The sequence below is a fragment of the Furipterus horrens genome, unplaced genomic scaffold, assembly GCF_987537825.1.
Source record: "Furipterus horrens unplaced genomic scaffold, mFurHor1.1.pri manual_scaffold_3, whole genome shotgun sequence".
Lineage (NCBI taxonomy): Eukaryota > Metazoa > Chordata > Mammalia > Chiroptera > Furipteridae > Furipterus > Furipterus horrens.
The window spans coordinates 171,699,008-171,715,765 of NW_028327173.1; the positions used below are offsets into that span (position 1 = coordinate 171,699,008).

Genomic DNA, 16,758 nt, shown 5'->3' on the forward strand with positions numbered 1-16,758 from the left:
CTAAAGATACAAACTATTAGCTATAAAATATTGCTGATAGAAAATTTAAAAGATCTAAATAAATGAAACTATATACTTTATAGAAGACTCAATATTGTTAACATGTCAATTCCTCAGAAATGATCTATAAACTGAACAGTCCTAATCAAAATTCCAGCAGCTTTTTTTTGTAGAAATTGATATGCAGATTTATGGGAATACAAAGGTCCTAGAATAACCAAAACAACTCTGAAAAAGAACTAAGTTGGAGAGCTAAAACTACCTGTTTTCAAGAATTTTTATAAAGCTACCATAATCAAAACATTTGTGGGACTGATGTAAATGGAACAGAGAACCCCAAAATAAAATAATATATAAACAAATGATTTTGATAAAGGCTCAAGGGCCTTTAGCAAAGGAGAAAGGCTAGCCTTTTTAAATAAATGGTGGTAGAATAACCAGATACCCATATGCAAATACAGACATAACATATTCAAAATTCTCATCATATATAAAAATTAATTCAAATGTATCATAAATCAAAACATAAAACCTAGAACTACGAAACTCCTGGAAGAAAAAGTAGGACAAAAAGTTTGTAACCCTTGATTAACTAAAGATTTCTTAGATATGACACTAAAGGCAGAGTCTCTACAAAAGCAAATAGATAAACTTCATAAAAATTTAAAACTTGCTCTTCAAAAATAATATTAAAATAAAAAGAAAAGTTATAGACTAGAAGAAAATCCTTATAGAACATATATCTGATAAAGGACTTGCATTCAGACAAAGAACTCTCAAAACTCAACAATAAGAAAAAAATTACTCAACAAAAGTGGGCAAAAGATCTGAACACAACTACAATAAGAACATAAAAGATGCTCAACATTATTAATCATCAGGGAAATGCAAAATAAAACCACCACAAGATACCAGTACACATCTACTAGAGTAGCTAAAATTAAATTAAGTACCAAGTGTTGGCAGAAGAACTGGAATTCTCTTATTGCTGATGGGAACATAAAGCTGTACAACAGTTTGAATTGAAAACAGTTTGATAGTTAAAATATACACCTACTATTTGGGTCAGCCACTCTTTGGTCATTATCCAAAAGGAAAGGAAATATATGGTCACCCAAATACTTGTATACAAATGTTTACAACAGCTTTATTTGTAACAGTCAAGATCTGAAAACCAAATGCACATCAACAGGTGAATGGATAAACAAACTGGGCTATAAATACACAATGGAATACTGCTAACAATAAAAAGGAATGACCTGTTGATATATGCAACAGCATGAATGAATCTGAAAATAATTATGTTGAGTGAAAGATGCCAGACAAAATAAGAGTATATACTGGATGATTCCACTATTACACAACTCTAGAAAGTGCAATCTATAGTGCTAGTAAGCAAATCAGTGATTGCTTGGAGATGAGGAGTGGGGAGGAAAGGGAGTAAAAATCAGTTATGAGGAAACTTTTGGTGCTGAAGGATATACTCACTATCTTTATTGTGACAGTTTCACTGATGTATATATACATAAAACTTAAAATGTATGCTTTAAATATGTGCAGTTTATTGTATGTCAGTTATATTCCCAATAAAGTTGTTAAAATAATATAAAAATATAATCTAAGGTAGCAGTCTTCTAATCAAGAGATATAATCGAGAATTAAGACCACAGTTATATGCTACAAACTCACTAAGGTTGGGAATCATTTCTTATGTTTTATGTCTCTTCCTATTTGCTCACCCCTTTTTTCTAACACACAAGTAACCTTGTATCTGCTATGTGGTGCACAAAGGAAGCACTCAGTAAACACTTGCTAAATAAATAAATTCATAGTAGCAAACAGATTTCTTGGCCTGGCTGAAAACTGGAGACTGGGAAAAATTAAGCACTTCGTAATATTTGTTTTTATTTCACTAGATATGTACCTGGAGACTCGGTTATCTCATAAAATATTATAAATGAGTAGATTCCCATTCTGTGTTCCCCCACTCCCACTTATTAATATTCACTTCTCACTTAGATTCAGTGCTCTTAATTAGATGCTTTATTGAAAGGTTTTCAATATACTGTAGGTTTATTAAAATGAGATTAAGTTACAGGCCAGGAATCTCATTCTATTTAGCTTAATATTATTAGGTAAGGGCTTACCATAAAATAATCAAAACATGTAGAAAAGTCTATCAGCTAAAGCTAAAATATTTCTCATTAAAATTTTCCTTGATTGGTATGAAATGACATGTAATCTGTAAGTGCCTTCCCATACAGGTAGGCCACTATCCTGCAAAGCCACAAAAGTACAGGTCAGGTCAATGGTTCCCAACTTGTTCCAGTGGCAGAGCATTTAGAAGTCACAGTGCTCTAGCAGAACGTGAAATATTAAGATACTTACATTTCATCATAGTAAGCACGGTTATGTTAGTATAAATGACTATAAAATTTTAAACTATAGACCCATGTCTGTAAGAAAACAAAAAGTAACCATAAGTTGTTTTCCCTGTAAAACCTCTCTATCTCTTGTTCATGTATTTTACAATGTTCCACTACTCACTAGCAAGTAAGCTGCAGCAGGGACCACAAACTTAAGAAAAACTTATGAAGAAAAAATAAAATTGAAAATAAAATTAATATTAGCTTTTTTCCCTGAACTGGGAAAATATTACTATTACTAATAGGTTTTATTCAGTCAAAGTGTAAGACTCCTGTGTTGCCCTGGGGTGCAATAAAATAAAGAAATAAATAAATTCCAAGAAGGAATATAGGGACAGCTCTACAACCACTCCTCGCTCTGGAAGTCAGACCATATCCCCCTCTCACCAGTAAAAGCAATAAAAACAGCCAGAGATCATCATTTTGCCTGTCCCGTGACCAGCCACCTGCGTCAGTCCTTGCAAGACAGGCTATAGCCAGTGGTCACTGTGTTCTCGGAAACTGTTGCCTGCGGTCATGCCAGGTGTCCTGTGTGTTCTTGAAACTACCACTCTCTGTTATGTGGCCTGCATTTATGCCTGGAGTCCTGTGTTCTCGGAAACCTCCTTTTCCAGTTTTGCAAGAATCAATTGTTTTAGCCTGCGGTCAGGTCATTATCCTTGCCCGGACTCTGACAATTCTGTTTCCCAGGATTAACTGCTGCAGTCACTCCAACTCAGACTGCCTACTTAGACCTCCCCAATAGAAGCTTTGAACTGGTTTACATGTCTCCTCCCTTCTTCCTCACATGAATCTTACAGTTTAAGACTTCTTTGGCCAAATACCCATGTTCTTTAGCATATTATCAAACTACCATGTGTACCCTTTCTTAAAGATCTGCCTGACAAGGTGCCTGCACATGGAGTAATGAAGGTTGTCCTTCACAATGCCCTCCTCCCACTTTACTGAAGAAAGGCAAATGCCTTACTTATCCTAAATCTCACTATTGTGTGTTGCCCTGGGGTGCAGAGAGAATCATAAACATTTTTCCATTTAAAAGTACCTTACTTCTTCCATCCCCTAGCCCAGCAATTTTCCACTGTGTGATGCAAGAAGCATACTAGTGTGCCTAAATAATTTTTAAAACATGCAATACCTGACTATTTAGTCAGGGGCACTGACCTCTTTTCCCATAGACTGACAAATTAAAAAATGACAACAGCCAACACAATAATAACCATCTGGCATGGCTGAATCAAAATTATACCTATTTTTTGTCAGATCGGCAAAAAAACATAATGTATTTTTTGGTGAGCCACAGAATTTTAGTAATTAATATGGGCCATGAGATGGAAAAGGCTGAAAATTACTGCCTTTGCCTATTGTCAAAAAATGTGTCCTACAAAGGGGAAAAGCTCATGAGAGCAAAGAAAAGAAAGCATCTTTAAGAAATACTAAAGGCAACATTATCTTATTTCATTCAGGAGGAAAAATTCAAAGCAAGTTTTCATATCTTATCTTTCTATCTTACAATTAGATTTCAGAAGTGCGATAGCTGGCATGTGGCATGTATTAATACATCCATTTGAACTGAAAAATTAGGCCAGATTTTGTCTGAAAGAAGATAAATATGATTAGGCTGGTTGACTTGACAATTAAAACTGATCTTGACAATTAGGTCATGAGGTGGATGTCTTCCATAAAATGAATGTGGTAGACAGAATTCTAAGGTGGCCCTCAAGATTTCCACCCCTTGAGTGAGGGCAGCACCTATGAATATAATGGAATATCACTCCTGTGATCAGGTTACCTTTATTACAAAAGTGACAAAGGTTCCCTAATCAGCTGAATTTGAGTTAATCAAAAGGGAGATTATGCTAAGAGGGCCTGACCTAAATCAGGTGAGTCCTTTAAAAAGGATCTAGAAGTGTGAGACAAGAAACAACAGCAGATGCATTCCTGTTGGCCTGGAAGAAGCAAAATGACAGTTAAAGCGAGAGTCACGTGGCAGGAAATGGTGATAGCCTGTAGGAACTGAGGACTGAGACATGCAATTTCAAGTAAATCAATCCTGCCAATAACCACATAAGCATGAAAGAGGACAGCAAGCCTCAGATGAGACTGCAGCCCCAGACAAAATTTTGATTCCATCCTTGTGAGACCCTAAGCAGAGAACCCAGCTAGGCTGCCTGGGCTTCCAACTTATAGAAACTGTGAGAAAATAAATGTGTTGCACTAAGCCACTAAGGTTTTGATAATTTGTTATGCAGCAACAGAAAACTAATACAATAAGCTTGATCTGCAGCTCCAAGGCTTCAATGAAAATATATTTAAAGGATATGATAAGGTAAAATATATTTTATCAATAAATACTGCCATGGCTAAGGTGTGGTGAAGTTAATATTGTTTTATTTCCCCATCTTTCTTGGATATATTGGACTAAACAAAGTACCTCTAAATAAAAAAAAGTAAAAAAGTAACATTTATAATTATCAGCCATTTAACAAGCCCTAGAAAAACTAGAAAATGAAAAAGCGAGTAACTCTGGCCCTGGCCAAGTGGCTCAGTTGAAACGTTGTCCTTCACACAAGAGGATTCACGGTCAGGACATATACTTAAGTTGCAGGTTTAATGCCCAGTCAGGACTGTACAGGAGGCAAATGATCAATTTTTTTGTCTCTCTCTCTCTCTCTCTCTCAAATCAATAAACATATCCTCGGGTCCTGGCTGGTGTGGCTCAGTGGATTGAGTGGCAGCCTGAGAACCAAAGGGTTGCAGCTTCAATTCCCAATCAGGGCACATGTCTGGGTTGCGGGCCAGGTCCCTGTTTGGGGGCATGCAACAGGCAACCACACATTGATGTTTCTCACCCTCTTTTTCTCCCTCCCTACCCCTCTCTCTAAAAATAAATGAATAAAATCTTTTTTTTTTTTAAAGACTTTAAAAATAAACATATCCTCAGGTGACGATTTAAAAAAAAAGGAAGAAAAAGTGAATAACTCTAAAGACTTGGGTAAAAATCATTTTGCAAGTCAGGTGGTTTCCAACTTTCTGCTTTAACCCTTTGAGTGCCGTAATTCGAAATTTGGATCAACATGAGAAAAAATTATATCAACATATAACCTGAGGTACAAAAAAAAAGAACAAAACATAAAATAGGAATTATTCCACTGTTATTTACATTTATAGCCATCGAAAAAAGAGTCACTGGGAGTGATGCTGGCACTTTTGGGAAAATTTGTCAGCATTGCTCACAGCAATGTTGGCACTCAAAGGCTTAAACAAAACTGAAGGAGAACCTAACTCAGTTGCTGACTGATAGATCATTAAAAATAATTTTTTGATATTTCACAATATAAATTTTGGCATATAATTTGAAGAAAGTTTTAAAAATGAGTTTGATTGCTTTAATTTTTTTATGGTAACAAAAGTTCTCAGGGATTACATCTGCAGAAATGGAAAACAGGAGTAGAATTGATGCTGAATATTGCCTGATTCTATCTCATTCTAGCAATAGGTAATCTTCACCCATAAAACATGAACTAATTTAAACAAAATGCAAACAGCTACATAGATGACACTGAATAAAGCATTTTCAATAAAGTTTTATGATTATTTTTCAAAATTCATGACATTTATGTTTTTTTGATCAACTACATCCTACTAATAATTCAACCCAAAAGAAAGATGTCAAAGCTTTATAGTCATTAGGGAAATTTTTTTAAATTTAATTGAATTTTTTGTTGTTGCAAAACTATAAATATAAAAGAAGGATCAATCAAAGACTTTTAAACACAAAAATATTATATTAGAATACAATTATGTCAGAGAAATTAAATGAAAAGTTCACAGGAAAAAAACACAATGTAAAATTTCCAACTGTTAAAAAAGCACTTTGTTATGTATATTTTAAAAGGATGAATGGTGAGTATCAAATTGTTAGTGTATTTATCTGTATTGTAGGTATAAGGAAGCCAGTGTGGAGTAGGAGTAAAGCAAAGAAAGAAAGAGAAAAAAAAGGATAGTAATAAATGAGGTCATGAGGTAAAAGGGAGAAGAAGGCAGTACCAGGCTGTAGAGGGCCAAGAAGGCCACTGAAAGGACTTTTTACTTGTTCTGAGAAGCACTGACAAGGAATTACATGATCTCATTTACCTCTACTGTGCTGAGAAAACACTGAATGGGGCAAAGGTAGAAGAGAGGAGACTGGCTAACAGGCTACCTTAATACTTCAGGAGACTGGTGATGACTTGGTCCTAGGCAGTAGAAGTGGAATAGTAAGAAATGGTGACTGAATATAGCTATAGTGTAAAGTAGCGCTAAAAGAATTTGCTGACAGGTTCGATTTGGGTTTTGAAAGATAAGATTCAAGAATAACTCAAGATTTTATTTTGAGCAACTAGAATGATGGAGTAGCCTTTTACTGAAATGGGAAATACTATAAAAGGAGCAAGGTTTGGTGGGAAGAGGAGTTCAGTATAGGTTGAGATGCCTATCATACATCTATGCAGCTGTATCAAGAAAGAAGTTGATATCCAAGCTCCAGAAGGGTTGAGCCAAAAGTATGAAATGGAAATCATCAGATACTGATTATAGGTGAAGCAATGAGGCCTGATGAGATATCCAAGAAACAGCTGTAAGTAGATACAGAAGTCCATAATCTAAGCTCTGGAGAGGTTATGATGATGCAGTTAGAGAGATGAGGAAGGTCGACAAAGAAGAAGACCTAGAAGGAATAGCCAGAGAGGGAGAAAACCAGCAGAGTTTGGTGTCCTGGAAACCAAATAAGGAAAGTACTTCAAGGAAGAAGAGATCAACTGTTAAATGCTTCTAAGTGCTATGTAAGTAAGATGTAGTATTTGAATTTACAAAGTGATATGACAAGAAAACGGAGGTAGTGAAAACTTGGAAGAGATAATAGTAAAGCTCACATCAAAATCTTTAAGTATATTTTATTGATTATGTTGTTAGTTGTCCCAATTTTTTCCCTTTGCCACCCTCTGTTCAGTACTACCCCCCTTCCCTCCAACAATCCCCCCACTTAGTTCATGTCCATGGGTTGTGCATGTTAGTTCTTTGGCTTCACCCTTTCCTATACTACTAGTCTTAATATCCCCCTATCTATTTTGTTCCTACCAATTATGCTTGTTGATCCCTGCACTATTTCCCCTTATATCCCTCTTCCCCCTCCCAGCTGATAAGCCTCCAAATGATCCCCATGCCTATGATTCTGTTCCTGTTCTGGTTGTTCTGCTTAGTTTGTTTTTATTTTTATTTTTTAGATTCAGTTGTTGATAGTTGTGAGTTTGTTGTCATTTTAATGTTCATAGTTTTAATCTTCTTTTTCTTAAGTAAGTCCCTTTAACATTTCATATAATAATGGCTTCATGATGATGAACTCCTTTAGCTTTATCACGTCTGGGAAGCACTTTATTTGCCCTTCCATTCTAAATGATAGCTTTGCTGGATAGAGTAACCCTGGTTATAGGTCCCTGCCTTTCATCACATTGAATGCTTCTTGCCAGTCCCTTCTTGCCTGCAAAGTTTCTTTTAAGAAATCATCTGACAGTCTTATGGAAACTCCTTTGTAGGTAACTCTCTGCTTTTCTCTTGTTGCTTTTAAGATTCTCTATCTTTACCCTTTAGCATTTTAATTATGATATATCTTGATGTGGTCCTCTTTGGATCAAGCCTGTTTGGGACTCTCTGTACTTCCTGAACTTGTACGTTCATTTTCTTCACCAAAATAGGAAAGTTTTCCTTTATTATTTTTTCAAACAAGTTTTCAATTTCTTGCTGTTCCTCTTCTCCTTCAGGCAACCCTATGATTCAGATGTTGGTACATTCAAAGTTGTCCCAGAGGTTCCTAAGCCTCTCCTAGTTTTTTTCAACACTTGTTTCTTCTTTCTGCTCTGGGTGAATGTTAATTTCTTCTTTTTGTTCCAAATCGTTGATTTAAATCCCACCTTCCTCCCTATCACTGTTGGTTCCCTGTATGTTTTTCTTTATTTCACTTTGTATAAACTTCACTTTTTTTATTTTGTGGCCACACTCAATCATTTCTGTGAGCGTCCTGATCACCAGTGTCTTGAACTCTACATCTGACAGGTTGGCTATGTCCATTTCATGTAGTTCTTTTTCTGGCATTTTGATTTGTTCTTTCCTTTGGGCCATATTTCTTGGCCTCCTAAATTTGACAGCCTCCCTGTGTTTGTTTCTATGTATTGGGTAGAGCTGCTTTGACTCTGTGTCTTGATAGTATGGCCTAATGTACTAGGTGTCCAGCAGAGTCTAGTGGAACAGCTTCCCCTATAACCCAAGCTGGGTACTCGAAGTGTACCCTTCATGAGGGCTGAATACAACCTCCTTTTGTAATTAAGCCTTGGTTGCTATTGGCAGATCAATGGGAGGGATTTACCCCGGCCAGTCAGCTGCAAGGACTGGATATGACCACTGACCGCCAACCTCTGCCCTCTGTGAAGGATCAGGGTGGTGGTGCTCCAACAAGGTCTGTTGCTGTCCACTGGGTGCACTGGCCCTAGAGTTTCCTGGGTGGTGCAGGCCAAGGTCAGTCCTGACCTGTGTTTTCCCCAGGGCACCCTCCCTGAGCTATAAAGCAATCTGAGATGGCTGCTACCTGTGCTGGGCTTGGAGATTGCCAGGTGAAGCCAAGCTGAGAATCTAGGCTGGCTGCTGCTAGTGCCTGGCCTGGGGCTCACTGAGGCCAGCTGTTGCCTGTTTGATAGGATTTAGGAAGTTGTAAAGCAGGAGCCAAGCCCAGCCATTCATATGGAAAAGCAGTTTGGGAGGGCCCCTAAGCTGGGTGGGACAGAGTCTCTGGGATCTCTAACTCAGGTCACACAGTTAGCTAGGTTGATGGAGTCTTAGACACAGCAACAGTTTGTAGGCTCTGTCAGGAGAGAGCCCAGAAAAGAGAATATGGCCTCTGCTGCCCAATTCCAGACACTTCAGTTTCTCCCTGTATGCCACTGGTGCCTTTCAAGCTGCCACCCCAGTGCCAGAGTGAGAGGAAGCAAGTCTGAGCAGGTGAGTCCGTGTGTAGGCTCTTTAAGATGAACTGCTTGGGGCTCTAGCAGTTTCTTCCACTGACTCAATCCTCGCTGGTTTTTGTGGCCAGAAATTGTGGAGACATACCTTCCTGGCACTGGGACCCTGGGCTGGGGGGCTTGGTGTGAGGCTGGGCCTCCTCGCTCCTCAGATATCCCTCCTGAATTTGTATCCACTACACATTGGGGTGGGACCAGCCTGTGCCATGTCTGCACCCCTCCTACTGGTCTCAATGGATGTGGTTTCTCTAAATCTGTAGTTGTCAGACTTCCATTCAACTTGATTTCTTATGGTTCTGAGTGATCGTTGTTCTATATTTTAGTGGTAATTTTGATATGGTTGTGTGAAGAGGTCAGCCATGTCTGTCTTGCTGCCATCTTGGCCGGATCCACCCAAATCTAAATCTTCATGTAATTTTCATTGTGTTGCTTCATCTCTACACATTAGAATGTGAAGTGTGGAACACTTTATGTATCTCAAATGCTTTCTACTTAAATATCATCTGTTTTATGTAAAAGAAGAAAAAAAATTTAGGTTGTTAATTTTTAATATGACTACAGCATCATGCTAAACCCATTAGTTCCATTAAAATTCCTTCACTGATTCAAATATGCAAGCTAACAGAGGATATAATCAAACTGCTGTTCCCTTGAAAGAGAAGCCATGGTTAATATAAAAGACATACATGATTTATGTCAAGTGGTAACACAGGTAATACTTTGCATACTCAGCATAAAACACTTTAATGGAATACTATTGCTCCAAATATACCACACCAAAATTAAAATGAAATTAGAAAAAGACTACTAAATCATGGCTGACAGTGAGCTAAATGCAGCAAGTTAAAATGAATCCCTAACTCTCATTCTCCCTTGGGTCAGTTTGGGTCATCCTTAATTTGGAATAATTCCAAATGACTCCCTGGATTTCTACTGTTATAGTCAGTGGCTTTACGAAATCCAGAACAGGACACAAAAACCATAGGTTCCCCTATTAGTTTCTAGCTTTCAACTGGAGTGATCTTTTCAAAAAGCAATTTTGATGAAGTTAACCCAATTGCTTTGTTATATAAATAACTGTACAGGACTTCCTTAACCTGATCTACCCATAATCTCCCAACTAGCTTCATCCTCTTCTTTTGACTAGATCTTCACTCTTTAAAAAAAGTCAGGTTCCTACCTCTGTCTAGGCCACAATCCTTTCTTCCCCTTCCTTTGTTTTGTTAATTCCTGTTCATCTTTCAGATAATTATTTACTTCTTTATTTTCTATCTCTCTCAGGCCTCTCTGTCACAGCCATTTATAATGAAGTTTTTAAGAGAGCTGGGGCCTTGCTACATACAACCTCAGTATCAAGAATAGTGCCTGGCATATAGGAGGCACTCAGTACATATCTGAATATATCCTCCAGAACTCAGCACAATGTTACTTTCTTGACCTTCCCATGTCAGAGACAATTTTATTTTCTCAAAGCCCCATTCTTTTCTTCTAGGTCCCAGGAAAAATCCAGCGCAATCTTCTAAAACAGTTCCAAGAGACATTAGTACAAAGGCAGAAATACTAGAATCTTTCAGATTTAAGAAATAAAAACTCCCCACCCTCTTTTTCCTTGCCTGCTATTAACTCAGACATTCTCTGACATTTCTTAAATTTTAGACAGATATCTAAGAGCAAACTAATAGTTGGAGTGGGGAGTCAACATTTAACCTGAATTAAACTAGACCCAGGAACAAAGTAATTCAACCAATTCTTTCCAGCTCTTTATGATATCTGTAACTACGGATAACAGGGCAACAGATAATTTCTTTTCCTCAGCCAGTCTGCTGAAGAACACTTTACAGAAAAAAACATCTACAAGGGAAATGTCAGGGACTAAAAAACCTGGTAAAATGACATTAAGGCATATTTTCCACATGTAGATTTCTTACACTGACTTTTCTCAGCATACAATCAAATAGCACATACAAAAAGTATCAAAGGCATTTTAAAGACACAGGTAATGAGCTGCATTTACAAATATATATCCCTTGCTCTTTTTTTCACCCAAGTAAAACCATAGCATCAATGTTCTTGGAGAGTAGTGGTGAAGGCATTTATGTTTCAGGCTCTTTTAGGTAAGATACATAATTTAGCAGTAATGTTAACAATGCATGTATTATCCATTAGTAGTATCATTTTGCTTTACTTTACCCTTTGGTAGTTCTGTATGTATTTAAATGTCCAAGGTAAACTTCTGTATTATAAGTTAAAAAACAAAATAAAAAGTTAAAGAACAACACATTTCTATTTCCAAAATTATTTTGTCGTTAATGTTCATGGTTCTCCATAGTGAAATGAATACTTAATGTCCATTTTTAAAAAATCCCTTGCATCTGCAAAGTCAACAATGGTGACTTTGCCAAATACACACACAGGCACACACACACACACATACTTTTTTGGCTTTCACAAATATTAGCTGAAATTTGAAAATAAGCAGAAGAGATTACTAGATGTTCTTCAGTGCAGTGCTGTGCTTGAACCTTTGATCTCTATTCACTGGGTTCTTTTAGAAATCTATAAGATTAATTTAGAGATTTTTTTTGTCTGGTACAGATGCAAATTCTCATCAGAAGAAAGATAACACAGAATTTACTGTTTATGTTCCTGTAGGATATTAACTAATTTTGTATTTAAACCAACAATCTTACCTTAATATTTCTTTATTAAATTGCCTATAAATACCCGCCTCTTCAAACTTTCAAATGAAGTGGCTTTAACATCTTATGAGTTTCCTCATTAACTAATGAGTTGAATCAAAATCATTGACACGTTTATTTATACAGGATGGGGCAAAAGTAGATTTATGGTTTTAAGTACACAAAAGTTTATCCTCAAACTTTAACAATTATTGTATTATTTTCCATATGAACAACTTTTTGCCCCCCTCCTGTATTTGGTGATTATCAAGATTTTATCCTTCTGAAAAGTATATTTTAACTTGGTTTAGAAGTTGCACCAAGATGCCCAAGTGGACTACCCTTATAGAGCCAATTAAACTACATTGCTTCTTTCATACGTGTATATATAGATATTCCTTACAGAACTCTGAGCTCATAATTGGTCTCATTTACACAAACCAAAACCTCAAAGTTTAGAATTTCAGACTAGATGGTAAACACCTTCAGAGCAGGGCCTGCTTTTACTCATCATTGTATTCTTAGGATCCAGTATGATGCCAAGTCCTAAAATGTGTTTGACAAATGTTAAATGAAGGTAGAGCACACCACATGTTCAAAAGTAACACCAACTGGAGGAGAAAAGTCCTATTAGTCTATTGCTTCTTCTACTACTAATGGTAGTAGTCTTTGTAACTATCTGGTCAGCTGGAGGAAGGAAGACAAGCTCCAGAGACTTTGAATGTAAAGACAGAGCCTCCCAGAAGTGGCAGGAATTCTCATTGTGCAAAGGCATGGTTGGCAGGTACATATCAGAATTTAACACATCCTGCAAAGAAAGAGTGAACCTTGAGTTCCTTAAGAGTTACAACTCTTAGCAGGCACTATAAACCTGCATGTTGCAATACCACAAAACTAGACATAATTCAAATTACTAACACCAAAACTTTCCAAAAATATCTTAAAAATTGGTCTTCTGTGGGACTATACCTCAATTGTATAACAGTAAATTAATAAATTAAATAGGAATTGTTTTTGAACTCATCTTAAAAGACCAAATTTTCTAAGATGCATTTATTCCATTAGCAAAGGATATACAAAAACTGTGGAATATGACAATACAGATCTACAAAGCACCTGAGTTCCAAGAAAACAAGCATAATATATAAATGCAAAATAATAGTCTCCAAGCAATGAACTAGGATTGGATGCTAGTCCTGTCTTTGTTTCCAGCCCAACCTGAAGAAATAAATTTGTATCTGTGCATTAAGGATTATTAGGGCCAAAGCTACCTATTGAATAAGCTATACAACACATACTCAAATACTATTGGCTACCAGAATGTACTAATAGGCAGACAGCTGCATCACACTGCCAACAGTACAGACCCACTAGGTAACTGCATTCAAACTTCTCCGTGATTGAAAGGTCAATTACTATCTAAACATTTCCCTTCTTTGCTCTTGACACATGCCAGACTTCAAAATCACCACTCAGCCCACTTTCCTTTTCTTCCCGTCTCCTTATACAATAGGCATGCCCATGGAAGGAAGATCAATTTAATACTTGAACACCTAGTATACCAGTGAAATAACCATCTAGCTAGCTGCCTGCCCTCAGTCACTTCCACCAAGTTCTTTAAAAAGATATGACTTGGCTCAAGGAGGCATTACCTCCCTGTAAGAATTATGAAAAGAATGGAAAATCTGGAATTCTGAATGCATGAGGAAAATGTTTTCACCTTTAAAATATATCACCTTTCATTTATAGAAATTTAATGCATAAAGATTTAGTTTTCAAGTACAATCTTTTAAATGTTTATTTTTCTTTATTATTTTAAAACTTATTCTTGGTTATTTTGCACAAAAGGCAGAAGAGACGAAGTTTGCAATGATGGCATAGAAAGCCCACGTCCAGCAGGCACGGTATCTTATCCTGCACTCAGTCTTTAAATTTGTCTTGACCTTACAAAAGCATTAATTATAAACATGATAGTATGATTACTACCAAAATTCGCTGAGGAAGACTGACAGCATCTGCAGGAGAGATGAACCCAGCGATGTACCCAACTTAAAAGATTGATTTTTTTTATGAGTCATACCTTTTTGTCCTCTTAAAACGATTCCAAAGTTCTAAATTGCACCCAATATAGAATCTGACCAAATTTTATAGGGGAAATCTCTTGTAAACAAAAACACCTTTTTCAGGAAGTGAAGAGGCACTTTGAAGTTACCGCAAAAATTGTAAATGGGAGACTGGCTCACTGACATTTCGTAAATGTCAAACACATTTATGTTACAAAAAAGTACTACCCTTTGAGTAGACGCCCTTCACAAGCAAATTGCCTAGGGGAACACCCCCAAAGAACTTGATTCAAAGTAATTACCGGGCCTGAAAATGTGCTTTTGTTTTAGAAACTGTCTAAATACTAGCGGGACTTGCTCTTGCCCGAATCCAGCCCGAGGACAACAAATTGGTCAACTGCGGAAGTTGCCTGACGAAATGACTGCAATATCAAATTCAGTTTTATGATCATAACAAAACCCTCCTTCCGGGCCCAGCCAAAAAAACAAACAAACAAAAAAAAATACACCCTTGAGAAAACGTCCTTTTGGATGCAGCAGGCAATCATGAGACCGTCTGTGGCAAGAAACAGATCGCGTCTCGGGTCCCGAGGGAGGACGTGCTGCTCCCCGTCAGAACCTCGGAGGGGCCAAGGGCCGGGCCCCCGGCCAGCCTGCCGCCTGACTCGGCCCACACAGCCCGCGCCCACCCCTGCACTTCCCTCAGCCCCCGTGGCTGCCTGAGCACCAGCACTGACCTTCCGCAGGGCCGAGACCAACAGTCCCCGCCATTTCGGACTGTTCTCTTCGCTGAAGAACTCGTACGGCTGCGGCGCCTGCTGCATGGCCCCGGCGGCAGCGCCTCCGCATAGGTGGCTGCCCGCGGGCCGCGGCGGGCCGCGCCAGTGGCCTGACAGGCAGGGCGCTGGCCGCCTCCCCTCGCCAGCTACTGCCGCCTCCCGCCTGGGCCGCAGCTACGGCCGAGGCTGCTCGGAGGCGGTGCCGGCGGGCGAGCGGGTGTGGACTCCGGGGGTGGTTTCCTCGGCCCGGGTGGCCTGGCCTTGCGCTGCGTTCGCAGAGGAAGCGCGGCGGCCCGTGAGCCCGGGAGACCCCGGCTGCTACCAAGTCGGTGGCCTCCTTTCCCAGCAGCGCTGCCTGCGCCTTGGGCAGCTCCTCCTCCTTTGTCTGGGTTCGCGGTCCGGCGGGGTACGGCTGGGCTCGTCCCCACCCCGACTCCCGCTACGGCTGCCGCAGGCGGAGAGAGGCGGCGGTGGCTCTACTCATCGCCTCATCCCCGCCCTCTCAAGCGGCAACACCACTCAGCCCGGCCCACCCGAATCACCTCCAGAGGGCCCTGGGAACCGATCGAACGCGGGCGTCGGGGGAGTGAGCCACACTCTGGCGCATACAGGGATGGCCACCACAAACACCCCTTTAGCAGTTGCGAACGGCGCCCCACTGCCGCCGCTGAGCTCTGGGTCTCAGCAGTGGCGGCTCGACCCGCCCCCTCTGCCCCGCGCCCATTATCCCGGGTCGCCCAAGGAGGCCAGCACGGAGCATGCGCACTGAGGAGCGGGCAGAGACGCCGGCCGGGCGCTGAGGCGTGGAGACTCAGATGCGGAGTGTCGGACGCCTGGCCGCCGGCGTCCGTGTCCCGGATTTGCTGGAAGCATGTTCCAGACAGACTCCAACTTACTGACGATTTTACACAGACTTGCTCTCCTCTCAACCTTCCCAAGACAGTCCTGACACAGTGCCACTCCTCGAGCGTGTCCAGCCCCAGGTCGTGGGAAGCAATATGGGGATGTGGAGAGAAAGAGGCATACGGGCTGGACACGATATTTAACGTGGTTTACATGGCTATTCTGTATATAGGAGATAGTAACTACATCATGGAGGGGTGTTGTAGGGACTGAAGGAGATGAGGCGTGGAAAGCCCTTCGTCCACAGTCGGGTCAGAAGAGTCAGATAACAATGGCATTAATGAAGCTTGAACTTAAAGGCCCTTCCCTTGCACCATTCCCTAAGTGTTCACAAAATCATATCGTTTTTGTAAAACTTTCCAAAGATATTTTTGAATTGTTTTCTTAATGGTGTCCTCCAAATTGTGTAAGCGTCAGGTCCCACAAAACCTGGATCCACCTCTGTGGCCCGGCCGTACTCAATAGCGCCCCCAAAAGATCTCTTGACCGTATACTTTCCTGAGTTGAAGAGGCATCGCTTCTAGAAACTACCATTAGCATAAAATTCGTCCCAGTATAGATGCTGAGCATACGAATTGTAATAGATTGTTCCCAGCCACCAGTGGTGTGGAAGGGAAAGAGGAACCTGCCAAAAAAAGTCTGCCACACTAGTTCCAAGATCGGTAGGTGAGCGATGATCTCCCCCTAAAACACGCACCAACCACTTTGTCATTTTGGCAAGATCAGAATGCAGGGTTGGAAAATTTAAGAGATAATTTTTCTGATCCAAGTATCTACTGAATCCAGAATGTCTTTAATAAATAGTGACACCCACATTCCCATGTCCTGGGGATAAAAGTGAACTGTGTGTATTTCCCCAAGTA

At 39.6% G+C, this 16,758-nt stretch overlaps 1 protein-coding gene across 2 annotated transcripts in view; it reads right to left on the bottom strand.

The window, feature by feature from the left end:
- Positions 1 to 15,714, bottom strand: part of SOS2 (SOS Ras/Rho guanine nucleotide exchange factor 2) — a 98,306-nt gene extending 82,592 nt beyond the window's left edge. For both annotated transcript variants that reach the window (XM_090270844.1, XM_090270843.1), the window contains exon 1: positions 14,951 to 15,714. In XM_090270844.1, the coding sequence (XP_090126970.1) occupies positions 14,951 to 15,037 (87 nt within the window). In that variant the 5' untranslated portion in view covers positions 15,038 to 15,714. The remainder of the gene's footprint in view (positions 1 to 14,950) is intronic.
- Between the last annotated feature and the right edge of the window lie 1,044 nt (positions 15,715 to 16,758).